At 40.9% G+C, this 26,973-nt stretch overlaps 1 protein-coding gene across 8 annotated transcripts in view; it reads right to left on the minus strand.

Annotated features, from left to right (window-relative positions):
• The window catches only part of LOC125451661 (serine/threonine-protein phosphatase 4 regulatory subunit 1-like), a 93,659-nt gene that overhangs the window by 15,043 nt on the left and 51,643 nt on the right, over positions 1 to 26,973 (minus strand). For all 8 annotated transcript variants that reach the window (XM_048529106.2, XM_048529111.2, XM_048529109.2 and 5 more), the window contains 6 exons: positions 12,463 to 12,641; positions 11,174 to 11,278; positions 10,152 to 10,238; positions 6,415 to 6,600; positions 3,492 to 3,653; positions 2,083 to 2,183 (listed from right to left, as the gene is read on the minus strand). In XM_048529106.2, the coding sequence (XP_048385063.1) occupies positions 2,083 to 2,183; positions 3,492 to 3,653; positions 6,415 to 6,600; positions 10,152 to 10,238; positions 11,174 to 11,278; positions 12,463 to 12,641 (820 nt within the window). The remainder of the gene's footprint in view (positions 1 to 2,082; positions 2,184 to 3,491; positions 3,654 to 6,414; positions 6,601 to 10,151; positions 10,239 to 11,173; positions 11,279 to 12,462; positions 12,642 to 26,973) is intronic.

Raw genomic sequence — 26,973 nt, forward strand, 5'->3', positions numbered from 1 at the left:
GGAACTGGAATTTTCCTAAGACTCTTCAAGCAGCTTAACACCTTCCAAAAGGTCTGAATGCACTACAATTGCAGGATTTCTTTAAAACAGTCTAATCATTTGCTCAAAATTACTAAGTTGTCAAGATGCTTGTTTTTAACAAATCTGCACTCGATATCGTTGACTAATAAATCCATTTTAATCTTACATTACAGATAATTAGGCAATAACTTCTGAAAATACTGTATACCGTTCTGGTCTCCCTATTAATCGGAATGATATTGTGAAACTAGAAAGGGTTCAGACCATGCATACAAGGACGTTGCCAGGTTTGGAGGGCTTGAGCTTTAGGGAGGGGCTGAATAGGCTGGGGCTATTTTCCTTGGAGCGATGGAGGCTGATGGGTGACCTTATAGAGGCTTAAAATCAGGAGGAGCATGGATAGGGTGAACAGTCAAGGTCTTTTCCCTGGGGTGGGGGAGCCCAAAACTAGAGGGCAAAGGTTTTGGGTGAGAGGGGAAAGATTTAAAAGGGACCTTAGGGGCAACTTTATCCCCACACAGAGGGTAATGCGTGTATGGAATGAACTGTTAGAGGTGGTGGTAAATGTTAGTACAATTACATCATTTAAAAGGCATCTGGATGTGAATACGGATAAGAAGGATTTAAGAGGAATATGGGCCAAATGCTGGCAAATGGGACTAGATTTATTTAGGACATCTGGCAACGTGGACAAATTGGACTGAAGGGTCTCTTTCCATGCTATACGTCTCTCTGACTCTAACTCCATAACTGGTGTTTAACTATTAAACCAAATTATAAAATATGAGTGTATCGCTCCAGATCTGAATGTGGAAGCACAAATGAAGTCAAGGTCTGGATTTTAATACAGAAATGGCCTCTGTAAACTAGACTCGATCCAGGCCAGCAAAATCTACAGAAAGAATTGAAATGTAGATAAATATAAACTAATATTATAAAAGCAGAAGTGAAAGGCAATATACCTCAAAGTACAAGGAAAGAGATGAAGTGGTATAGGTACTTGAATTGAAAAATCAATGTTGGGAAATGCTAATAAGAACAAAAACAAATAGAATTCTTCCTGCCTGGTGATGCTGAATGTAAAAGCAATGCAACAATTACATAGTTGTATATACTACAGTTGGAGTATTGCATGCACTTTTGGGACTATTTTAAGAATAAAGCCATGGAAAAGGCACAGTGAAGATCCAGTAGGATTGCATAAGTTTGAAAAGTTATAATTATGAACAGAGACTTAAAATTGTCTCACCCAACCCAACTGCACCAAACCTGGAACAGTAAAAAGGGGAAATCAAATAACTTCTCAAAATTGTGACGTGTTTGGCCAAGTAAATCAAGGATGTCCTTCCTATCAGTTGACAAATTGGAAACAAACAGTACAAACTTGGATTCTCACGACGGTAGTAGACTGAAGGGGAGTAGCACCAGCATGAATGGTTAAATTCTGAGCTATGCTGTAATTTCCAAGATTTATTCTTGAGGCGCAATTTTGTAGCCAAACTGCATCAAATTATCCAAATGTAACTCAACAGTGGGCAAAACTGAAAGCCAAAATACTTTGTCCTCTGCGTAGGTTACACGGATGTAAAGAAGCAAACAGCCCATTTTATACTGTACTTGGAGAACCATCTATCTGCAATTCAAACAGCCACCTCAAGATCAAAAGGCTGCTCTCATTGCAGACTTTGGACAACAGTTTGTTTATGCCACTATGTCTCATCAGGATTTTGGAACTGTTTCCAGTTAGAAAATTTCAAACTGAAAAACACAAGCGCTGGACCATAAATACACACAGTTATGGATTTAGAATATTTAGGATGAATAAGTGTTGCACAATCAAAACTAGGCATTCTTCCTTCAAATTTACTTGCTATTTTGACAGAACAGCGAAGAACTGTAAAACTAAAGTTTTCTTCCAGGTAAATCTAGGCTAACATTACAGATGTGTTAGCTACGTAAGATTTTTATGAGAATTAGTCCACTCTAGCCAACTGAAAAAGCAGATGTGGCTCTTGACCAAAGCTACTGAATGTTCAAATATTTGCTAGCTTAACCACTTACTCAGAAAGTTCAGCTCTAAAGCGCCAATTCCTGCTGTTATCTGTTACCATAAATTCTTGGAGCTGAGGGAGGTACTCCCTTCTCTTTTCTGCTTGGAGTAACTGTGGAACAAAAAAAAATGCTCAGGTGGCATACTTGAAAATGGATGATTTAAATGGAATATGGACACTTAGAAACATATATTCAAGAAAACCAAGGTAATTGGCAGAAATTTGACTAGTACAGACTACCTGTAACATTCAACTTTAATATTTTCAGGTCAGAACTTAATATGCTAGGTATCAAAGTTCACAACTACATTGGTGCCCTAGTTCAAAATAGTTAGAGTTTGCAAACTGAATGTTATACTTTGTTGTAAATATATTTAAATATTGCTAGAAAAAGACATATTTCATCTGTGCTTTTAATCCTGCATTCCAAGACAATTCACGAGAAATATCAATGTAAACAAAGCAAAGCAACCTTGTTATACCGCACGAGGGCAGTTGGCTGTATTCTTGATTGGCAGAGTCACTGCCATGGAGAATGCACCAATAAGATGTCAGGCTGTTAATTACCAAGTTTCATTTAAATTTCAACCAGGTAGATTGACTCTAGTTCATTTTGTCAGGACAATTTCTTAAACAGAGAATGAATGCATGAAAAGCTTGAAAGAATGTGTTTTCTTTCAACAATACTCATGCACCAGCAACTGACTACTTACGTATGTAAATATTTTGCAAACTGTGTGCAATCACTAAATTAGAAACAAAGAACACGTGTGCTATTTGCTAGTATCCACTGCAAACATTTCCGTGTCAGGTACAACATGAAGCAAATGACATTAAACGATCCATGAAAATACTTCAGTTTTGCTTTGGTCCAAAGTCAGACAGAAAATGATTCTATACTTTAGCATTTCCAGCTTCTTCCATATTGTGCCCTGATGATGGTCGTTATTTTATTATCAATCGTTCATTGTTCACATCTGTGCAATACAAACAGGACTGGCTCAACAGCAATCAGGAGTGCCCACCGTAGATGATGCTCTCTTTGAACAGGTCGGTTTTGTTGTACTTGCCGCCACCACAGGTCAAAAATCACTAATTCAGCAGATCAAAGCCACAAATGGTGTTAGTCATGTGACTACTACATACTCTTTAAAAGTCAGTGAATTTCTCTTCCAGCTTCTGAGTGATACTATCTATTTTGTACCAAACTATGGTCAGTTTTATACTGTAGTCCATACTTATAATGAACGACAACACGACACACATGATTTCAGGAAGGATTGCTATAGCCATAAAAAGACTAATTCCATCTTATCCTTTGAGGCGGCATTTAAATCAAAGTGCCTGTTAAAAGCTTGCACCATTCAGTCACTTTGTTGTTGCTGTGATACAACAGATAGTTATGAATTTGGAAATTACCTTCATGAAGTCATACAAGTGTTTCAGGACTCCTATCCGTACTTCATCAAGATCCTTTAAAAATCCATTAAAAACTGGAACTAGATCTGCTGCTGTCAGCTGGTCTCCAAGAATGACTGCCAGCTCATGAATGGAGAACGCAAGAGTCCTTCGAACCTTCCACTGAAATAAAGTAAAACAACAAACATTTCAAGCAAATCAATCAGAACAACACTACTAAATGTTGAACTCTGCATTTTAACTCTGCAGAATTCTCTCAAATATTGCAGAACTAAACTAGAAATAAGGAGACTATTCCTCAATATAAGGCTCTCTTTGGTAGCAAAAGCAAGGTATTGCAGATTCTGGCGATTTGAAATTCTGGAGAAACTCAGCTAATCTAGCAGCATCCGAGGAGAGAGAAATAAACTAATGTTTTGCGTCCAAGAGAACAACTTTGGAACACTAATGGCATTAAGGGATGAGCAATAAATGCTGGTCAAGCATCAACAATGACAACCCATAGATTAAGTTAATATTTAGGTCTCAGGCACCTGTCCTGATTCTTATGACTTTATATCTTGCCATCCAGAAACTGTTCATTTACGCTTTCTGTTTTTCTCATCCCCACTAGCTAGTCAAGCTTCTATCCATGCCACTATGTTACTTCCTTCATAAGGAACTTTTATTTTCTTTGCCATGACATCTCATCAAATGCTTTATGGAAACCAAGGTACAGCAAATCCTCTGATTCCCCTTTATCTACAGCACATTATTTTTTTTCAAACTTCAAGAAACTCGGTTAAAAATGATTTTACATCATGTGAGTGAATGCATGGAGTTATACTAACAAAATAAACCTAACCATAACAAAAAAAGGGAATGCAAAGAGAGACAGTAGGAACTCAAGTGATATTTTAGAGAATGTAAAAAAAGATTTCTTTATGGCATGTGGATATCACTGGCTAGGCTAGCATTAATTTTTCTATACCCCTGAGAAAGTAGTTATGAGCTGCTTGCTTAAACTGCTGCCGTCCACTTGCTGGAGGTAGGCCCACACCACCATCAGGAAAGGAATTCCAGGAGTTTTTGACTCAGTGAAACTGAAAGGAACAGAAATATATTTCCAAATCAGGATGTTGAATGGCTTCGAGGGGACCTTACAGGTGGTTTTATTCCCATGGCTCTGTTGTCCTTTATCCTCCTGATGATGTTGGCTGTGGGTTTGCAAGATGCTTTCATCAGCAGCTTTGATGGATTTCTGTAGTGCACCTTGTAGAAATTACACACTGCAACTACTGAGCATTAGTGGAGGACGGAATGGATGCTAGTGGATGCAGTGTCAATCAAGTTGGCTGCTTTGTCTTTGATGTGTCAGGCTTCTTGAGTGATGTTGGAGCAGTACTCAGCAAGGCAAGTGGAGAGTATGGCATATCACTTGTGCCTTGTAGACCGAGGACACGCTTTGGTGACTTATTCACCATTAGGATTCCTAACCTCTAACTGCTCTGATAGCCATGGCATCCATATGGCTGGTCCAGTTTAGTTTCTGGTCAATGGCAATGCCCAGAATGTTGATAGTGGAGGATATATTGATGATAATGCCACTTCATGTTTAGTAGTAATGATAAGTTTCTTGCTTGTTGGGATGGTCAGTTGTCAGCCCAAATCTGGATTTATCCAGGTCTGACTGCATTTGGGAGTGGACTGCTTCATTGTTTGATGAATTGCAAACAGGGCCGAACGTTGCTCGATCGGCAGCAGACGTCCCCACTTCTCACCTTATCGTGGAGGGAAGGCCAATGATGAAACAGTTAAAGACAGTTAGGCCTCAGATACTCCTGCAGAGTTCCTGGAGCTGAAATGACTGAAATTAATCAACCAAACAATCTTTTGTGGCAGGGCGTGTAATTTTACTTCTGCCAATGGCCCACCGCTCTCACGAATGCCCAGTCTTGAATTACTAGATCTGTTCTAAGTCTATCCCATTCAGCACAGTGATACTACCTCACAACACAAAGTAAAGTACTTTCAATGTCAATACGTGACTTGGTCTCCATGAGGACTGTCGGTGGTCACTCTTACTGATACCGTCATGGAGAAATTAATTTGTGGCAGGCAGACGAGGTCAAGTATGTTCTTCCCTCCTGCGGATTCCCTCAATATCTCCCACTGACTAGCAAGCATGTCAGATCAGATAAGGATGGCAATTTTCCTTTCGTAAAGTTCATTTGTCTACCAGATTTTTCTGAACAACAATGGTTTCACGGTAATCATTAAGACTTGAATTCCAAATTTTAATTGAATTCAAGTTCCACCATCTGCTATGATGTGACTTCAACACTAGTCCCCAGAATATATCAGAGTCTCTGGATTACTAGTCTCATTAAAAAGTCAGAAAGACATTTCCTCCCTGCAAAGCGAATGTTATTAATGACAAGGTGACAGACACCTGAACCAACATCAGCCTTTTGACCTTTGTATTCATACTACAGTAAAACTAAAACCTTCAAGATAAAAAAAACGTTGGTTTGGTCCGTGTTTCTTTTAACACAAGATGCCACTCAATCCAAAAGGCATCAGTAGCTAACTGTTCCAAATCAAAACTGATAAAAGGATAAAAGAAAAATAATGAAAAATCAGCAAAAGCTCTAACAATGTGCAAATTCAGACAGTAGCAGATGAATATGCTATCATACCCAAACACAGTTTTCCTCTCATTCAACATCCAATTTTGAAAACATGTTTTTAAATAAATAACCTGTTACAGAGAGGTCAAATGTCTTAAAGTTGAAAATCATTAATCTTGAGGGTCATGCTGTTATAGTTAAGCTCATTGAGGGGAAATTCAATTATTTTCAACAGATTCTTCTCCACATAAAAACTGCTCTGAACGTACAAGCATATTTATCTATTTTCCAAAATGCATAATTAAACTCAATACCTGCATATCTGAGGCCAGTATTTCATATGTATTTTTCAGACAGTGCCAGTTTTGCCTACCCAAAGTGAATGCAACACCGGGGAGACTGTAAGCACAATGCTTTGCTAGCTCTGTATCAACTGTCTGGGCACGTGAAGGATCAGTCATTGAAAGATATTGATCCAGCAATGCTTGAGGGACGACATCCTGAAAATGACAAGAAAAAAAAAGTTAAATGAAAAATTTTCTGTATCTTGCAAAACAAATTTATTGCACCATATTCAGAGCTCTGTCAACAATTACACATCTCATTGCCATTCAACATCTTCCTACCCTCCAAATCTCCCACTGGCACAAACAGAATTATTACAACACAGAAAAGGGAGACCATTCTGTCTCTTGTGCCAGCACGAGCTCTCCGAGAAAGAAATTCAGTGAATTTTTGTTATATCGTGACTGCTCACGCATCTGCAATATACAAAACTATACAGAAACCTTTCGTCACCATGTGTAACAAATAGTTAAAGGTTTCCTAAGTGCATTTAGTAAGGTACAGTACATTTGCTGAACTATTCATTTTATTCGGAACTGTTTATTGCAAAAATGGAAGCAGGATTTTTACAGGATTAGTGTTCTCCATCTCTCAAACTGAACCACAGAAGTCACATTTCAGGATTAGTAACTTTGTATTTAACAAACACAATTTCCCTAAATAATGCAGAGTGTGAGGTCAAATCAGTAACCTCAGACTCCCTTCTCAAATTCATTTAATTAATTTTGGATACAGGATAGGTATGAACACAAGTTACGAGTGCCTGCCTTTGCAGTGCTGCAGGCAAACAAACAGAGAAAGGACTTAAGTCTTCATCGTCAATACTTGAAACCAATTATAGTAAGTATTTTCTATTAGGGTAATTAAGCAAAATTGTGTTATTCACAGAAACAACCAGGGTTAATTGATGAGTTGTGCAACTTCCATTTACTGCTTAAACAAAGCACTATTTTCAGACTACAACACTGCAATAATGTTTAATCAGCTGCAGTGCACCCAGCATGACATGAGCTGGCATTGCAGCTCAGTGGTTAGCACTGCTACGTCACAGCACCAGAGACACAGTTCAATTCCAGCCTTGGACAACTGTCAGTGTGGAGTTTGCATGTTCTCTCCGTATTTAGAGAACTAAATTGCCTACAGTGTCCAGGGATATGCAGGCTAGACGAGATAGCCATGCCAAACTTGGGGTTACGGGGATAGGGTGGGCATCTGTGTCTGGCTGGAATGTTCTTTGAAGGGTTGGTATGGATTCAATTGTAGGGATTCTATTCAATGATTTTAACACCAAACATTCCCATTTTAGTAGTAATTTACAAAGCAGTTATATATACCTGTGCACAGTTTGATCAGCACGTCAACTTCTTGGCAAAGGTTAATACATGAAGTCACATGGTGGGTATTAATAGGCTATTTGACCACCAAGACATTACAACCAGATTTTAATTGCATCTTCAAGAAGCTGTAAACACGCACTTTCCACATGAGATACTGATGGCACTGGCCCCTGATCACAATCCAATCCAATCCAAATCCAAATCCAGGAGTTTAACTCAACAGAATAGACAAGTCAAATTCAGGGTCTTCGTGATCCACAAAAATGGTAACTTTAGAAAATTAAAGTATGTTTTTTGAAGGATCAGTTGAAATTTTATTTTTTCAGTCACACAGGTTTTATTGTGAATGTACAGTATCCATTGCATCCATTCCATGGCTGTTAACCTGAAATGTTTGCACAGTGCACACAATCGTGTCTTTGTTTTATCAATGACTTTTGTTACCCTGAGATGGCTGGGGAGCTGAGGGGCTGAGCCCGGGGCCAGTCTGCTCTCTCTCTCTTTTTGCTTTTGATTTTTTTTAAACATCTTTTTTCCTTCATTTTCTTTCCTTCTGGGCCTCTGGCGGCAGTGTCAGGATGAGCCCAACATGGCTCCACTCTAGCCCAGGGCCTCCAGGCAAGTGATGAACAGAACCTGGGCTGACTTCAACAGCATGGACTCACAGGCAGGGCCATGCCTCCAGGTCCATATCTCCATCCGACTGCCTGAAGTAGAACGGCAGTCTCACAGTGTGGTGGTCTTGTTCCCATGTGGCAGTCTTCTTCATCTTTGGCATGAAAGTGTTCTGCCAATCTTGTTCAGGAGTGGTGGTCTCAGCTCACCATGGCGGTCGTCTTTGCCAGCAGCTTCCAATCTAGTATCCAGTGGCCCAGCGTGGTGGTCTTGTTCCACCTGCATCTTCAGGGTGCTCCATCATTCCTACATCAACTTTTCCTGAGCCCAAGAGCCGTTAACAATACAGTGATGAACTTTGTATTAACTTACATTTTTTCCTTATTGTCTTAGGCTTCTGTCACTGACGTGGGCACTGCAGTGGGGAAGGGTATTTATAAGTTTTCACTATATTTTTCATGTACAAGTATGTGACAATAAATGTCTGTTCGAATGCTTGCTCCTGCTCGGAGGCTAGACGGAATTTTTTTTGAAGTTGTGCAAAGAACTGTTCATTTCAAATTGTGACAAGTAATGTGAATGCACTATTTCTCTATGAAACATATGAAAAATACCTTAAACAGAAGCAAAGCCAAATGCAAAGCACCACAATAGAAATATTAGAAACATTTCTGCTGACAGATTTGCATTTCAACTTTCTTTTAATTTTGATATACTGAGCTCTTCTAGATAGCAGTTTTTATTTAAGACTGTAAAGGCAGCACTGCTTTTAAACTCAAGATTAAAAATAATTTGTAAGGAGGATTAATGGCAGCAATGTATTCGTGGCCTTGGATAGTGGTTAGTAGTTGGATTGTGCAATCCATTTGCAAAGTTTGTGGTTCTCTACAGTAGAATGGACAGGCAGATGAAAGAAAGAAAGAGGCACAGGTACAGGGCAGCAATGATAGGCAAATGCAATTCTAATTACTTTTTCTGATGGAAGCTGTGACAAACTAATATGGGGGTCAGTGTCTAAAACAATAAATTCAGCAGGTTAGCATACATACCGACAGAAATAAATAGAGTTTAGCTTGGAGATAAGAATGGACAATGAAGTGCAAATGGTCCAACATGTTACTAATCCAAAATGCAACAATATGACACATAAGGAACGTGCAGTCTTAAAGTGAACACATTTAAACCTAAGATAACATGGTGTGAAGCTGGATGAACACAGCAAGCCAAGCAGAGGAGCAGGAAAGCTTGACGTTTCGGATCTCAGATTCTCCAGCATCGGCACTACTATCTGTAACATTTAAACCCAACATTGCTCAGGATCCATCCATCAGGCAAGAGTGTTTAGGCATGCAATGAGTACAGATGTATTTTATGTTCTACTCAATTAATAAAAGGTATTAGTTTTATCACTATTTCAGAGGTTTTCAAATTGGCCACCGAACTAAAAGGATAAGAAATAGCATTAAAGAGCTATAGTACTTGGCCAAACCCAATATAAAATTCAACATGAAGAGAGGCTATGAAGCACAATGTCAGCTGTAATAGTGGTTCTGCAGGTGACAGGATGAATGGAATGTGTATATTCCTCAACCCATGTAACAAGTTACAACCTTCAAATACTGAGTATGCTTTTTGTCGAGAGCCAGGAGTCTCTTACTGCAGACTAGAGGAATAATTAAATAAAATAACTTGAATGATTTAATATCTCCATTAGAATGACGATTAAGACCAGTTAAACTGTTGCATTTGGTTACCTGAATTTTAGATTTTTTATCATCCTCAAAACTGTTTTGTCTCCGACAGGAATTCTCTTGGATAAACTGAAGCCTACCTTCCAAGTTCTGTTGATGGAAGTAATATTGAATGAATCAGATCTGAATTTGAAGTCAAATTCATTATATTGTACAAACGAACAGAAAAGGCTGACTGAAAACTATGTTAAAGGAATTAGCATATACTAAATCAAATAGTTTAGTTTTACTCTGTTTCATTTTAACATCAAAACTAGACACTAGCCCATTTCTTCAATTCAGCATGAGCTGAGAAACCCTCATAGAACAATCCTTTCCAGCCTGGAATAAATCTCGTGAACCTCAGTTGCATACGCCTTTAAGGCAGGGTATCCTTCTTTACTTATGCTGCAAACTCCGTGTGATATCTCAAAACCAGATGTAACTATTCTAAAACTGCCTTATTCTTATTCTTCCACTACCTTTAAATAAAAGCCAATATGCCATGTCTTCCTAATCGCTCACTATGTGTAAGAGTGACCCTTGATGTACAAAGACACCGAAATCTCTTGAATAGCAACACTTAATAGCTTTTTATTGAAAAAACAAGTTTCTACTTCCTACTGAAGTAACTAACTTTACATTTAACCACTTGCAGATATTAATTACTTGCCCACACTATTGTTTCTTCTAGCTGAGGACCTTTCTTTCCACTTCAATTTTGCTTTAGCAAGATGCTGTGTTAAGAGAAGGAAATGCTAAGCAGAGTATGCTAAGCATGTAGATAATGATGGGATAGTGTAGGGGGAGGGGCTTAGATTAGCTCACAGGTCAGTGTAACATTGAGGGCCGAAGGGCCTGTTCTGCGCTGTACTGTCCATGTTCTACCTGGATTTGAGCCATATATTACTTGGTAAATAAATCCAAGCATAACTGTCCATTTGACCACAAGTTGTCAACTTGTCTTTTATTTAAAACCACTCTGCTTCGTTAAAAATTTGCTTCAAAAAGAGCTCTGCATTTCAAAGGTTTTTTCATAAGCTCACCGTCTCAAAATAAGTGAATACCCGGTCATCTGATACCATTGCTGAAAAGGGAGATGCATCCAATGCTTGATTGGTGCTGTACACTGTATCACTGACACAGTCTTCCTGCAAATAAATGGAAACAATCACAATAACTGCGTTTTAATAATCATTCCTAAACTTGCAAAATTCCGATGATTCAGGCATTCAAATTGCTACCAATCTTCCAAAGTATTTTTAAAGGGATATGTAGAATCAGTAAACAAGTTATAGAAAAATGACTGCATAACATGTTCTAACTGTCAGCATAGCAATCTCAAAGTTAGGAATGTGGAAATCATTTGAGATTTTGACAAGCTTACGTCACAATACAGCAGTGAGTTGTCATCTAAAAGAAACTATATTTAGACACTCAACCAACTCACTAGCTTTCAGCAATGATTTGAAATGCAAGTTTGCTCACACAAAGAAAAATAAGCACCACATTTCCAATACAACAAACAAGAATTCAATATAATCAGTTTCTGCTAAGCTGCAAACAAAACAAATTCTGATGAACAGTCAAAGCATGAGACAGAATGTCAACCTAAAATCGCAGTGCTCTATACAAACAGCACCTTACCATCGCATCCAATTTAGATCACAGAAACAAGAACATTCATGCCTTAGGGTATCCTGAAAGATAGTTGACCCTCAACATCACAGGATAATACATCTGGCTGTATCCGAAAAGAGTTCTAAGAAATGCAACACTAAAGTATATTAAACAGTGTAGAAAGTCAAAATGGTAACTAGTTCATCTCGCTACAGCATCAAGCTAGTGCAAGCCACATATGGAATGGATTACTAAATAAGAATCTACAAATGTTGGAAATTATAATGCAAGTAGTGTCAGCACTGATGGGCAAAGAAGGTGAATGTAAAACTGAACACTATTTTCAGATGCTGAGTAATCTAAGACAGTTTCCAGCATTTTCAGTTATTATCACCAATATCAGTTGTTTACATGTGTCAGCAAGTGAAATGGTTTTCTGGTGGAAACAATGGGTTGGTTCAGGATCAATATTAAAAAGAAGTCTACTGATCTTGTGGCTAACTATTGATTTGTTTAGTGCAGATTCCTAGGAAGAGTCGGATATACACTATTTTATGTAAAAAAAACTTGCTTCTGTTTACTTCTTTCTCACTACACAAAACAAACTCGTACTTAGAACAGTTTAGCATGGGTCAACTGCTTATTTAGCCAGAAGTATTCTTTTCAATCACGGAGGAAGAATACGAATTCTTCAACTTCAACAGAATTATCCTACCTCAACAGGGGCTGAAATTTCAGCAGTTAAAGGCACATGGTCTTGGCCAACATTGACAGGATCAACTTTCATAGGATCGGCTTGAGACTTGGTTCGGTTACATAGTGGTTCCAAAGATCTTCCTTCCTCAAAGTCAAGAGTGGAAGCTCTGAGGGCAGCAGTTAGAACATCCACTTGTGCTGTTGGGTAGAAAAATACATGTTAATTTTTCATTCATTAATTTTGTAATGTAAGGATGCATAATCTTTAGAAAATGGATATGCTTGATTTATGTCAATATTTCAGAAATTTATTGGGTGAAGAAATAAAAAATCTTTGAGTTAAGAATTTTTTAACCAAGTAGCAATCACAACATGATAGGATTTCAAACTCAGCTTGACCAGAGTGCAACTTGGGTCTCAAACAGGTGACCTCACCTTAAACTACAGAGGTATGAACAAAGCGGTCTAAAGCGTGCTGGGAAAATAGACTAAAGGGAAAGTCAGTGGTTCAGCAATGGTAAATATTTAGGCAGATATTTCATAATACTCAGCAAAGATCTACTGCAGTCAAAAATGAGGACTTTATGAGAAGGACAGAGACCCATGATTAACAAAGGTGGTATTCCAGTCAAACCTAGTCAAAGATGAAAGGAAACAAAAAAGGAAACTATAGGCCAGTCAGTGGGAAACTACTGGAGTACAAAGCAAGAAAGAGCAGAACATTTAAAGAAACTTAGCACAGTCAATCAACATGGGTTTTGAGAAAGAGAAATCATGGTTAACATATCCTCAAAATAATCCCCAGGAAATTTAACAGGCATAGTCTATAAAAGGTAACTGATAAATGTCGTGCATTTGGATTTCCAGAAGCTATTTAACAAGCTGCCACAAAAACAGCATTGATCAACATAGGAGCTTGTGGTAATGCATCCGCAGAGAGGGTTAACACACAACACAGAGATCAGCACTGATAGACCCTTTCCGGTCGGAAAGAAACAAGTAATTGAGTAGCGCATGGACCAGATCAAGCACCTCAATTCTTTATTATTTATATTAATGATTTGCTCGAAGGGGCACATACTAAAATAGGTAGGTGGCATGTTATAATGAGGGCATAAATCTGCCAGGGTAAATGGATAGGTTGAATAATCATAGAACCAAGTGGACAAAAATCTTGGCAGATGGAGTTTAATGTAGGAAACCGTTAAGCAGGACAAATTAAAAGGCAGAGTTTTTGGTTAACTGGAGAGAAACTTTAAAAAAATGCACCACAGAAGGGTTTGACTGCTCTTGAGCATGAAGCACAAAGATGCTGTAAGTAATTAAAGGTGCAAATAGAATTTTGTCTTTTATTGCGAGGGGGGATTTAGAGATTAATAATAGCTAAGTCTTATGAGAACTGTACAGGGTGCTGATGAGGCTACACAGTGCACTGTGTACAGTTTTGGTCTCCACATTATGGAAGGATATACTGGCAGTGGGGACAGTTTGAAAGAGACCCACAGGGCTGATTCCTAGGATGAAAGGGCTGAATTATCAAGAACAATTAAACAGATTAGACTTTCATTCATTAGAATTTAGGAGAATGAGGGGAGATCTTAATGAAAAAAAAAAACAGGATTCTGAGGCAGCTTCAAAGAGTTAAGACGTTAAGATGTCTTCGCTGTGGGGGAATCTCAAATTAGGGGGCACTCGAGTAAAACTGAAATATGAGCGAATTTCTTCTCCCAGAATGTAATGAATACCTGTAATTCTGTACGCCATAGGATTGTGGAGGCTACAATGAAATTTTTTTTTAAAAAAGAGAAAGGAGATAGATTTGAGAGAGACTGGGTAATTGAGGCCGATGATGAGCTGGCACAAAAAAAAGCAGAGGCCCGAGACAGGTCAGCCACTGTCTTGTTGAATGGCAGGACAGGTTTGAGGAATCAAACGGCCTACCCTTCCCTTATTTCTTATGCTTGTAAACTATGTGATAGTATCATCTTCAGTCATTGCAGTCATTTGCAGCAATGGTCTCCTTCAACATCCCTGCCTCTTTCTCTTCTTTAGTGAAAGGTTCTCTTAAGAAACTTTATAACACCACTTGCTACTTAAAATGTTTGACAGCTGATGTCTCTGGCTTTCCATATATTTCATTGAAACATCTGGTTTGTTTTTTTTTTGGAAAAGCGCAACTCAAAAGGCATTTCATAAATGGAAGCTGCTGAAACAGAAAAAATGCCAGCTCTGAAAATTCCTTTATCTATTATATTGCATACTTTTGAGTGACATCCCATCAAAAGCATGGGATTAGCTTGTTTTCTTTCCCTTCTAAGGGTGTGTGCACTTCATTAGTCATGATGTCATTTGCTGCTTATCTCTAGTTTGCCTGAGGTGGTGCTGGTTCAGCTGCAATAGTTCAAGACAACATCTAACTTTAGCAAAGTAATATTGAAAGAATAGTAATGTGCATCCATATGAGGATGAGAGTATTGGACATGGCAATGATCATGCATAAATGCGAACCATGTGTTTTTGAATGGTAGGTATCATGATTCAGGCGACTCTGAAGGAGTCAATTTTGACTTGCTTCTACCTTCCCCCATTGAAACAAAAAGGAGAGTATTACACTGTGCTCCAATCTTGCGTCTCATCAATAATCTTGCTGATGACTCCTTCACCCATGTACTGGGAACAGACTGGTCATGTAATAATTGGCCAAATTGGATTTGATACACAGGAAGTACACAATCAAATTTTTGCTTGTTTAGAGGAGGCGATAACAGTGGTATTATGCTAAGCTACTAATCCAGAAACTCAACTAATATTTCAGGGATAATGGGAACTGTAGATGCTGGAGAATCCAAGATAACAAAGTGTGAGGCTGGATGAACACAGCAGGCCAAGAGGCATCTCAGGAGCACAAAAGCTGACGTTTCAGGCCTAGACCCTTCATCAGAGAGGGGGATGGGGTGAGGGTTCTGGAATAAATAGGGAGAGAGGGGGAGGCGGACCGAAGATGGAGAGAAAAGAAGATAGGTGGAGGGGAGAGCATAGGTGGGGATAGGTCAGTCCAGGGAAGACGGACAGGTCAAGGAGGTGGGATGAGGTTAGTAGGTAGGAAATGGAGGTGCGGCTTGAGGTGGGAGGAAGGGATGGATGAGAGGAAGAACAGGTTAGGGAGGCAGAGACAGCCTGGGCTGGTTGTGTGATGCAGTGGGGGGAGGGGACGAACTGGGCTGGTTTTGGGATGCAGTCCCTCTCCCCATCCCCCTCTCTGATGAAGGGTCTAGGCCCGGAACGTCAGCATTTGTGCTCCCGAGATGCTGCTTGGCCTGCTGTGTTCATCCAGCTTCACACTTTAATATTTCAGGGACGCAGGTTCAAATCACACCACAGAAGATGGTGGAATTTGTATTCAATAAGCGAAAAAAATCTGGAATTAAGAATCCATTGGTGACAAATAAAACCAGTGAATGGTCCAAAAATCCATTGGGCTCACGTGTACTTCAGGGAAGGGCATCTGCCATGCTCTCCTGGTCTGGTCTGGTCTACATGTGGCTTCAGACCCAGAGAAATATGGGTGACTCTCAACTGTTCTGGAATGCCCAGCAAGCCACTCAGTCATATCAATTGCTACTAAGTCTCAAAAAAAATGGAACTGGGATGGACCACGTGGCATTGACTTAGGCACCAGAATAGACAATGGACCTGTTGACCCTGCAAAGTCCTCCTTATTAACATCTGAGGGCCAGTGCCAAAACTGGGAGAACTCCCTCAACAGACCGATCGTCAAACAACAGCCTGACATACTCTCAGAATCTTACCTGACAGACCAAACACCACCATCACCATCTCTGGTTATGTCCGTCCCAACAACTCGACAGGCCCAGCAGAGGTGGTGCCACAATGGTATACAGTTGGGAGGGAGTTGCTCTGGGGGTCCTCATCATTGACTCCAGACCCCATGAAGACTCGTGGCCTCAGGTTAAACATGGGCATGGAAGCCTCCTGCTGGTTACCATGTATTGTCCTTCCTTAGCTGATGAATCAGTACTGCTCTATGTTGTGCAACATTTGGAGGAAGCACTGAGGGTGGCAAGAGTCCAAGATGTGGGGATGGGGGATTTCAGTGTCCACCACCAAGAGTGGTTAGGCATCAGCATTACTGATCAAGCTGGTTGAGTCCGAAAGGACATTGCTGATAAACTCTGTCGGTGGCAGGTGGTGTGGGAACCAAAAAGGAGGCGAAACATATTGGATCCCTTCCTTACCAAGTTGCTGGCTGCAGATGCATCACTCCATGACAGTATCATTAAGAGTGAACACTGCACAGCTCTCATGGAGATATACTCCCGCCTTCACATTAAGGATACCCTCCCATCTTGTTGTGTGGCACTACCACCATACTAATATGGGGCAGACTTCCAACTGATCGAGCAATTTGACTGGGCCACAAGGTGAGTGGCTCATTAACAGAACTGCACTCCAGCACAATCTGCAACCTTAGAGTCTGGAATATCCCCCACTCAACTATTACTATCAAGCCAGGGGCTCAACACTTGTTCAATGGAGAGTGCAGGAGGACATACGAGAAATAGCACCAGCATACCTAAAAATGAGGTGTCAACCTGGTGAAGTTACCAAACAGGACTACTTGGATGCCAAACAGCATAAGCAGCAAGTGACAGACAGAGCTGAGCACTCCCACAACCAACAGATCAAATCTGAGCTCTGTAGTCCAGCCACATCCAGTCACGAATGGTGGTGGGCAATTATCACAAATATCCTGACAACACTAAGATTAATGATTTATTTAAGATTTGACTTACTTAAGATTTATGCTCTAGAACTTGCCGCTCCCCTAGTCAAGCTCCTCTGTAGTGTCACACTACTGTCATCTATCCAACAACATGGAAAATTGGTCAGGTATGTCCTGTACACAAGAAGCAGGACAAATCCAACCTGACCCCTTCACTTCATTGATCAAGAGTGCAGTGAAGAGATCATCAGTAATGCTATTGAGCAGCTCTTGTTTAGCAGTAACCTGCTCACTGCCCAGTTTGTGCCTACCAGGCCCACTCAGATTCTGATTTAATTACAGCCTTCGATCAAACAATGGACAAAGGGATGAAGTGAGTCTACAGCCCTTGAAATCAAGGTCATATTCGATTCAGTATGGCATCAAGATGCCCTAGCAAAACTGGAATCAATGGGTATCAGGGCAAACACTCTGCTGGTTGGAGTCATATCTGGCACACAGGAAAATGGTTGTGGTTGTTGGACGTCAAACATCTCAGCACCAGAACATCTCTGCAAGAGTTTCTCAGGGCAGTGTCCAAGGCCCAGCCATCTTCAGCTACTTCATTAATGACCTTCCCTCCATCATAAGGTCAGAAGTGGAGATGTTCACTGGTGATTGCACTATGTTCAGCAACATTTGTGGCTCCTCAGATATGGAAGCAGTGAGCGTTCAAATGCAACAGGATCAGGACAATATCCTGTGGGCTGACAAGCAGCAAACAACATTCACATCACACAAATGCCAGGCAATGACCATCTCCAATAAAAGGACCCATCTAACAATCACTGTCTTTCCAAAGGTGGTACAATCACTGAATCCTCCCCACTATCAACATCCTTGGCATTACTATTGACCAGAAATTCAACTGGACATGCCACATAAACACAATGACTATTAGAACAGCTCAGAGACTAGGAATACTGCAGCAAGTAACCCACCTGCAGACTCCCCAGAGCCTGCCCACCATCTACAAGGCACAAGTGAGGAATGTGATGGAATACTTCCCAAATGCCTGGATGTGTGCAGCTCCAACACAAGTAGCCCACTTAATTGACACCACATCCACTCCCTCCACCACCGAGCAGTTGCACGCACTACTGCTGTCTACAAGATGCATGGCAAAAATTTAAAGATCTTTGGCTGCACCTTCCAAACACATGACAATTTCCTCCCAGAAGGACAGCACAGCAGATACATGGGAACACCATCATCTCCAAGTTCCTCCCCAAGCCACTCTTCACCCTGATCTGGAAATATATCAATGTTCCTTCAATAGCAATGGGTCAAAATCCTAGAACTCCCTCTCCAAGGGCACTGTGGGTCAACCTGTGGACTGAAGCTGTTCAAAGTGGCAGCTCACCATCACCTTCAGAGGCAACTAAGGGAAAAGATCAATAAATGCTGGCCAGCCAGTGATGCCAATGTCCCACGAGTGGATAAATATCAAAATACGTGCCAGTAGTTCGACTATTGGAATAGCTTGGCTACGGCTGCATTTTAAAAGCAGAGGACAAAAGGCTATGCAATGCAATCGTTAGTACATTGTTCAAAAGATCTGTTTTCATAGAACAAATCACAACTTAAAAATTCAAACATCCTAAAGCCTCCAGAAACATAAATTTGAACAGTGTATAAAGTGATACAATTTGTGTTGAATATTTACAAATTACTTCCACTTTCAATGGGTTTTCGTATCAGTGACCTGTGACACTGCATTCCACGTAATTGCTCCTTCAAACAAACAAGTTTCCTGTGGATTTGCTGTTAGCTCGAAGTCAAAGATTATGCCCTCTTGTTTTGAATTCCCCCACTGAAACTAACAAGCTCTTCTTGACCTACCATAACAAACCCTTTCATTAAACACCTTAAATTACCCCTGTCCCATCTCAAATGTCTCCTAATTTCTGATAACTCAGTCCCATCATTTGGGGCAGCACAGTGGCTGTGGTTAGCACTGCTGTCTCACTGCACCAAGGACCTGGGTTCAATTCCAACCTAGGATGACTGCCTGTGTGGAGTTTGCATTTTCACCCCTTCTCTGTATGGGGTGCTCTTCAGAGGATCGGAGTGGACTCAAAGGACCATTTGGCCTGCTTCCACACTGTATGGATTCTATCAAGTGAATTGCTCTAAAAACTTTGTTCATCAGCTTTTAGCTCAACTGTGATATTCTTCCTTGTGATATTCTAAAATATAATGGAACATAATATCTAATGAGAACTTTGCTTTTTACTCCTTTCTGCAGAGTTCACTTTTTATGACTGACGTAACTTAAAGCTCAATCACTGTTCATCCATCCCCTCAAGGATTTCGATTTAGTTTAAGTTTGAAATGTGCTATAACTTGCTAAATTTTCTGCTCTCTTCGGAATTCATATCACCTTGAGCTCAATATAAAAGGGACTGGGAGTTTCTTTACTGAATATATTAAACCAATTCCTAACTCATTTCAGCAGATGTGCACAAAGATTCTTGGCACTGTTTAAAAGAACAAGGCACGCTGCAGATTGGACAGATTTGCCTCCTCTTGGGTTGCATCATTAAGATTCTCTCGGAAGCCTGGTCACGACAAAGCAGTCCACTTAATTGCTACTACACCCACAAGCATCTATCCCGAACACCAAAGCTCAGTACCAGTGTGTGGTATTTACAAAAATGCATGGCAGAAATTCAAAGATCCTCAGCCAGCACCTTCCAAATTCACAATCACTTCTGCCTAGAAGGACAAGGACAGCAGATATATGGAAACATCATCACCTTCAAGGCCCCCTCCAAGCCACTCATCATCCTGACTTGGAAATGTATCACTGTTACTGAGTCAAAATCCTGGCATTCCCTCTCTAATGGCATTGTGGGTCAATCCACAGCAGGTGAACTGCAGCAGTTCAAGTTGGCAGCACACTACCACCTTCCGAGGGGCAACTAGGCATGCGCAATTAATGTAGGCCAGCCAGCGATGACTATATCCCACAAATGAATTTTAATACATCCTTCTGAGAACAAAGTAACTGGTCATGTGTTTTGGTTACCATGTGAACATGCTATGTGTAACTGGCTGCCAAGATTCAACCTTTCTGCATCTCCACAGTTCAAAGCTGTTGAAATGCATAAAATATGACCCTGGTTCTGCTGTTCATCATCTGACTCATACATAATCACATTTTCACTCGATAGGAAATATAGTAGTTCAGACACTGCTGACCAAATAAGATATACAGGAGGACACAAAGTTTCAATCACAAAAGACAAAAAACGAGCAGCTATCTAGACATACAACAAAGCTTAGAAAACTTTTATAAGGCACAGCAAAATGTGTTTTCAATCCATTTCCAAACACTAGTCTTGAATCTATGTAAATGAATAGAGGAATTATCCCTCTAAAATTTAAATTCTACTTAACCGTCACCACCCGTTTCTCAAGCAAAAACAGAAATTTCTGAAGAAACTACTGTGATCTGGGAGTAAATGTGGGGATAAAAAAAAAGAGTTAACGTTGAGTATTATGATGCTGCTTCAGAACTAGCTTCTTTCCTATGAACTGTGGAGTTCTACGAATAGACAAAAATGCAATTTATATTCTCTGCTCCTAAAAAAACCCACAGATGTCTAACCAAATGCTTCTGCTTTGGAAATGACACAAACTAAGCATTTCTACCAAAGCAACTATATTTTCCCAAAAGGTCTTCCATTCCTTTAAAGGAGAGAAAGCTAAACTTGCTCCTCGTCCCAGTCAGGTCTTCTCCTGACTGCCCTAAAACATCCCATCTCTGGGTTTTTCAAATGAAAATCAATCCTCAATTTTTTTTTCCCCAAACTGAAAACACACTCATAGCCTTTGATATTTATGCACTTGTTGCAAACCACTTCTATTAATATTACAGCAGTCTACAGCCACTTGATTTCTAAGCAATGCTAAGGTCACTATTCAGCATTTTCGTTTGAAAATGAAAGCCTCTCTCAAGTAACTAATACGCACATGCCACTGCTATGATATCCCGGACCCAAAAACGACACTAATATTTAAATTCCAAAGCTTTAAATCAGTGTTCACAAAACAATATTAGATCAGACGATCTAAAACTCAGTCCAAGGAGCAAGAAAGAGCTTGACCTTGATATAGGCAGCTGAAGGTGATTAAAAACTGGTGCTTTTTCAAGACAAGGGCAGTTGAAATGTTGCTGAGACCCAAACGCTTTGTGTATCCATTGCATTTAGCTGCTTATTGTTAGAGAGCTGGTGCTGAATGGCCTTCTTTGGTGCCGTGCCATTCTGGGGCATGATTAGTGAATGGAAATGACCAAAGATGTCATCCACTTGGCACTTCTAGTTGAAGATGGTTGCAAATGCTTTAGCCCTATATTTTGAACTAAAGCACAGCTGTCCTATTGTATCGGGTGGGGATTCTATAGCGCCACATCCTTCACTTAATTCTGCAATTTTCCACCACTATTCGTGACTAGTATGACAGGAATGCAGAGCAATTGCTTGGAGCAAATTATCTGTAATTTGTGGGATCACTCAGTTCAGTCTATGGTAAGCAGATTCTTTTGTTCAGTCCGCTAGTCCTGTGTTGAAACTTGATCAGGTCCAGACTTCATTTTTACGATTGCCTGTGCTGGTTGTAGCATGCTTTTATATTCCTCAGCTGAACCAGTTTTCAGACAGCAATGGCAGAGTCTGGGATATGCCTAGCTATGAGGTTATAGATTGTAGTTGATCACATTTCTGCTGAAGATATACCACATTACCTTAAACAGGTCCAGGTTTGAGCTTTCCAGATCTGTTCTACATCAATCCAGTTAGCACTGTGATCGTCTATCATGCTCTGTGGCACTCTCCTCAGTGTGAAGATAGGACTCTGTTTCCAGAAGGTTGGTGCAGTGGTCATTCACGCGGTCAAGGACACGCATATTTGAGACAGATAGAATACCACAGGGGAGTGCAAGGCGGTTATTTTCCCTTACTGGCTCTCTCACCAATGCTGGTCTAGTCTGGTTGCTAAATCTTCAGAGTTACGCTATTCTGTGAATAGTAGGGCTACTGGTCTAGTCTTGGTGATGTAACCTAAATGGCCATCCAATCTACACTCTGCATCCTTGCTGCCCTCCGTCATCTTTTTCAAGGTTCAATTTGAAAGAGCATTCACTTATCAGCAAAGAGCAAAACAGCACAGGAACAGGCTCTTCAGCCCTCCAAGCCTGCGCCAACGCATGTATCCTTACGCACCAAAACGGACTTCACTTAAGATCCATATCCCTCTACTTCCATCCTATTTACATATTTATCCAAGTGCTTTTTGAGTGCTGCTACTGTATCTGCTCCACCACGTTCTCTGGCAACACGTTCAGGGCACTCACCATTGTGTGAAAAACTTGCCCCACACATCTCTTTTAAACTATCCCCAGCCCACCTCCCCCTGCATTTTGAAGATGCCCCCCATCCACCCCTCCACCCCGAGTAAGTGACATCCACGTGGGGGAAAAACCCTCAGACTTTCCAATCTACCCATGCCATTCACAATCTTATTAACTTCTATCAGGTCGCTCCTCAACTTCCTGTGTTCCAGTGAAAACAAACTGAGTCTATCCAAGACAGATAATCCAAGAGCTTTTTGCTGATGAAGGGTCTAGACCCAAAATGTCAGCCTTCCTGCTCCTATAATGCAGCTTGGCCTGCTGTGTTCATCCAGCTCTACACCTTGTTATCTCTGTATCCATCTTGCCAGCTGACCCCGATACCATGTGACTTCACCTTTTGTACCAGTCCGCCACGGAGGGAGCTTGTTCAAGGCTTTACTGAAATCCATGTAGACAATATCAACCGCTTTTCCCTCATCTTTGTTGCCTCCTCAAAGAACTCAATCAAATTGAGGTACAACGTCTTCCATAAAACCGTGCTATCGCTAATATGTCCATTCGCTTCTAAATGCGTACAGATTTTGTCCCCAAGCACCTTTTACAATAACGTCCCTCCCAATGATGAGAGACTCTCAGGCATGTAAATTTCCAGGATTACCCCTCTAACCCTACTTAAGCAATGAGACAACATTGGCTAGTCTCAGTCTTCTAGGACCTCACCTGAGGCCAAAGAGGATACGAAGATGTGTGTCAATGCTCCAGCAACGTGTTTGCCTCCCTCAATATTCTGGGATTGAGCCTATCAGGACCAGGGGAATTACGTACCTTGATACTTTTTAAGACAGGTAACACCTTTTTCTTTTTAATAGCAACTTGGCATAAAAACTCAATACTCCCTTCCCCGAGATCATCCTCCATCAATTCCTTCTCTTTGGTGAATACTGACACAAAGTATTAATTTAGGACCACACCTATCTTTTCTGGCACTACACAGGGATTCCATCCTTTGTCCTTGAGTGGACCAACCCTTTCCCTGGCTACCCTCTTGCTTTTTATATATGCATAAAAGGATTCTCCTTAACCTTGTTTGCTAATGACTTTTCATGATATCTTTTAGCCCTTCTAATTCTTTAAGTTCTTTCCTACCATTATCCTTAAATACTTCAAAGAATTCATCAGTTTCCATCCTCCTAGACCTCATGTATGCTTCCTTTTTCTTTTTGACTATGGTCACATCATCTCTGATCATCCAAGGTTTATGTAACTTGCCATACCTACCCTTCATTCTTACAGGAAGATGCCGATACTGAACGCTTACTAACCGCCGGAAGTACTTCCACATGTCCCAAAGAGATATACCCTCAAACAGTCACCTCCAATCAACAGTCGCCAACTTCTGCAGAATACTGTTGTAGTTTGCCTTCTTCCAATTTTACACCTTCAGAGGATGGCATGATGGTCACTAGCCCAGAAATATTTCCCTACTGAAACTTCACTCACCTGGCCAAGCTCATTTGTCAAAATCAGGTCCAGTATAACCCCTTCCCTAGTTGGTACTGATTACATATTGCGTCAAGAAATCCTTCTGAATGGTCCTTGACAAGTTCTGCCCTACCAAGCTCCCAGCACGCAATGAGAACCAGTCAATATAGGGGAAGTTAAAAATCATCCTCCACAACAACACTGCTGATTTTACATCTTTCCAAAATCTGTCTACATATTCTCTCCTCGATCTCCCACTGGCTGTTGGGAGCCCCAAAGTATACCACTAGCATTTGTGATTTCACCTTTCCTGTTCCCGAGTTCTATCCATATTGTCTCGCTGCAGAAGTCCTCTGAGGTATCCTTCTTCAGTACAGCTGTGAGGTACTCTTTTACCAGTAAAGCAACTACCCCATCCCTTTCTATCACACCTGAAACATCTAAATTCAGGGACATTTAGTCCCATCCCTCTTCCAGACAAGTCTCTGGAATCGCAGTAATGTCATTGTTCCAAGTACTAACCAAAGCTCTAGTAAAACCGAAAGCACTGCAGATGCTGTAAATCAGGAACAAAAACAAAGCTGTTGGAAAAGCTCAGCAGGTCTGGCGGCATCTGTGACGGAAAAAACAGAGTTAACATTTTGGGCCCAGTGACCGTTCCTCAGAACTGACAGAGGCTGGGAAAGGCTCCTAAGATGCGGCTTGGCCTGCTGTGTTCATCCAACTCCACACCTCGTTATCTCAGTGGCTGGGAAAACGTCAGTTTAAATGCAGAAAATAGGGAGGTGGGTGGGGTAGGGAGTAAACAATAGGATAGAGCCCAAAGAGAGAGAAAGGCAGTTGGCCAGACAAAGGAGTTGCTAACGATCAGCCTGGGGGGGGTGAATTGCTCTAAGTTCATCCACCTTGCCTATTATACTTCTTGCATTGAAACACAAGCATTTTGGACCACCACCCCTGCTCTTTTCAGCAGCGTTTCTTGTTCTCAGTAATGTTTGTCTTGGTTTTCCCTTCTCCCTCAATTTCTGCATCTACTGCCCTGCTCCTCTGGTTCCCATTCCCCGCAATACGAGTTTACATCCTCCCCAACTGCTCTATCAAATATACCCCTCAAGGACATCAGTCCTGGCCCTGTCCAAGTGTAACTCGTCCAGTTGGTACAGGCCCCGCCTCCCCTAGAACTGATCCCAATGCCCCATTAATATGAAACCCTCCCCCTCAAACTACCTTTTCAGCTACATGTTCATCCTATAAATCCTGCTCCTTCTACTCATGGTACTGGTAATGATCCTGAGATAACTACCTTTCAGGTCCTACATTTCAGCTTTCTTTCTAGTTCTCTACATTCTGCTTTTACAACCTCATCGCTTTTTGCACTTATGTCGTTAATACCAACATGTACCAAGACCAGTGGCTTTTCGTCCTTCCCCTCGAGCGTGTCCTGCAACCACTCAGGACCCTAGCACCAGGGAGGCACCACACCACAAGATATTCCCACACTGCCTGCTTAACCATCCTGCTCAGCCCAGTGGTCACTCATTCCCCTCCTGCCTATCGAGTTAAGAGTCCACAATGTGACCAGCTCTCTGCACGTGCTATCCATGACACTCTTCGCCTCGCGAATACTCCACAGTCCCCAGACACCGCTCCAACTGTGAAACTCAGGCTTTTCGCAGCTGGAGACACTTCTTGAATATGTTCAGGTCCCGGGCACTGGAAATGTGCCCAGCATCCCACATTGAGCAAGAAGAGCAAACTACAATTTGGAACTCTCCTGCCATGTCTTTTCCCTTTAAGTTACTTCATTGTTACAATATTAACTACTTCAATACTAAGGTGAAGTTTCTGATGCTCCTTGCTCCAATAACAGCTTCTCAAAACTTACCTGCTACTCGCCAACAGCTTAAGTTTGCACTCCTTTACCCAAAAGGAACTCTTGCTTCTTCTCAAGATATTCTCTCTCCTCTGATCCTTGCCTCTCCCTTTTCTTTGTTTAGAGAAAGGTTGGGAATGCTATAGTAATGTAACATTTGGAAATAACCATTCCTAAACAGCAGGCTGTTTCACAATATCTTCCACTTTCACACCGACTCCCAGAATGCAAACAAGTGACAATTCAATACTTTGTTTGGATGTTCTTCCTCCAGCTTATCACCTGGGATGATTTTCCAAGATACCCCTCACACCCAAGCTGACTGAGAAGTTCACTCCCAGAATGCAAACAAGTGACAATTCAGCACTTTCTGGTTGGATGTTAGGGGAGGGTGGTCTTGAGCAGGAGGCTGCCTACTCATGAAGGCTAAATTTGGTAAAAATGAACAGAATTCTTTTCCCAAAGGACTTCAGTGAACCAAAAGAGGGGAGATAATAAGGACTGCAGTGCTGGAAGCCAGAATCTATAGGCGAGAGGCTGGAAAAGCACAGCAGGTCAGGGGAGCACGAAAGCCAAATGTTTCATGCGGTTATCACTAATGATATCAGTTTTCTCTCCAGCTGCCTAAAATTTTCAGTAATTAATTTGAATTTAAACTTCCCAGTTGTGACAGTGAGATTTGATTGCAGAATTCGACTCTACAGTAACATTATACACTTAGGGTACAGCCAGCCAAGGGGGTCAGATCCTGAGCCAATAGAACTTTCAATAATACCAGTAACATGGCAGCCAGGGGTAAGTTCTAAAATCAATCATTTACTGGCAAATGCTGATGAAAATTTAGAAAAAAATTTCAATCCACTTCTAATTTAATCAGCTTTTCAGTATAGTATTGCCACTTCTGTCAAGATAATGCACGCCCATCATCGGGTCATGATGCAAAAAGGTTGGCAAGAACATTTAACGATTGCGAAAAGGAATGAACAGAGCACTCAGTGGAGCACTGCCTCTGTCACTCAATGTTATTATAATT

The sequence above is a fragment of the Stegostoma tigrinum genome, chromosome 5 (genome assembly GCF_030684315.1).
Source record: "Stegostoma tigrinum isolate sSteTig4 chromosome 5, sSteTig4.hap1, whole genome shotgun sequence".
NCBI classification, from domain to species: Eukaryota; Metazoa; Chordata; class Chondrichthyes; order Orectolobiformes; family Stegostomatidae; genus Stegostoma; species Stegostoma tigrinum.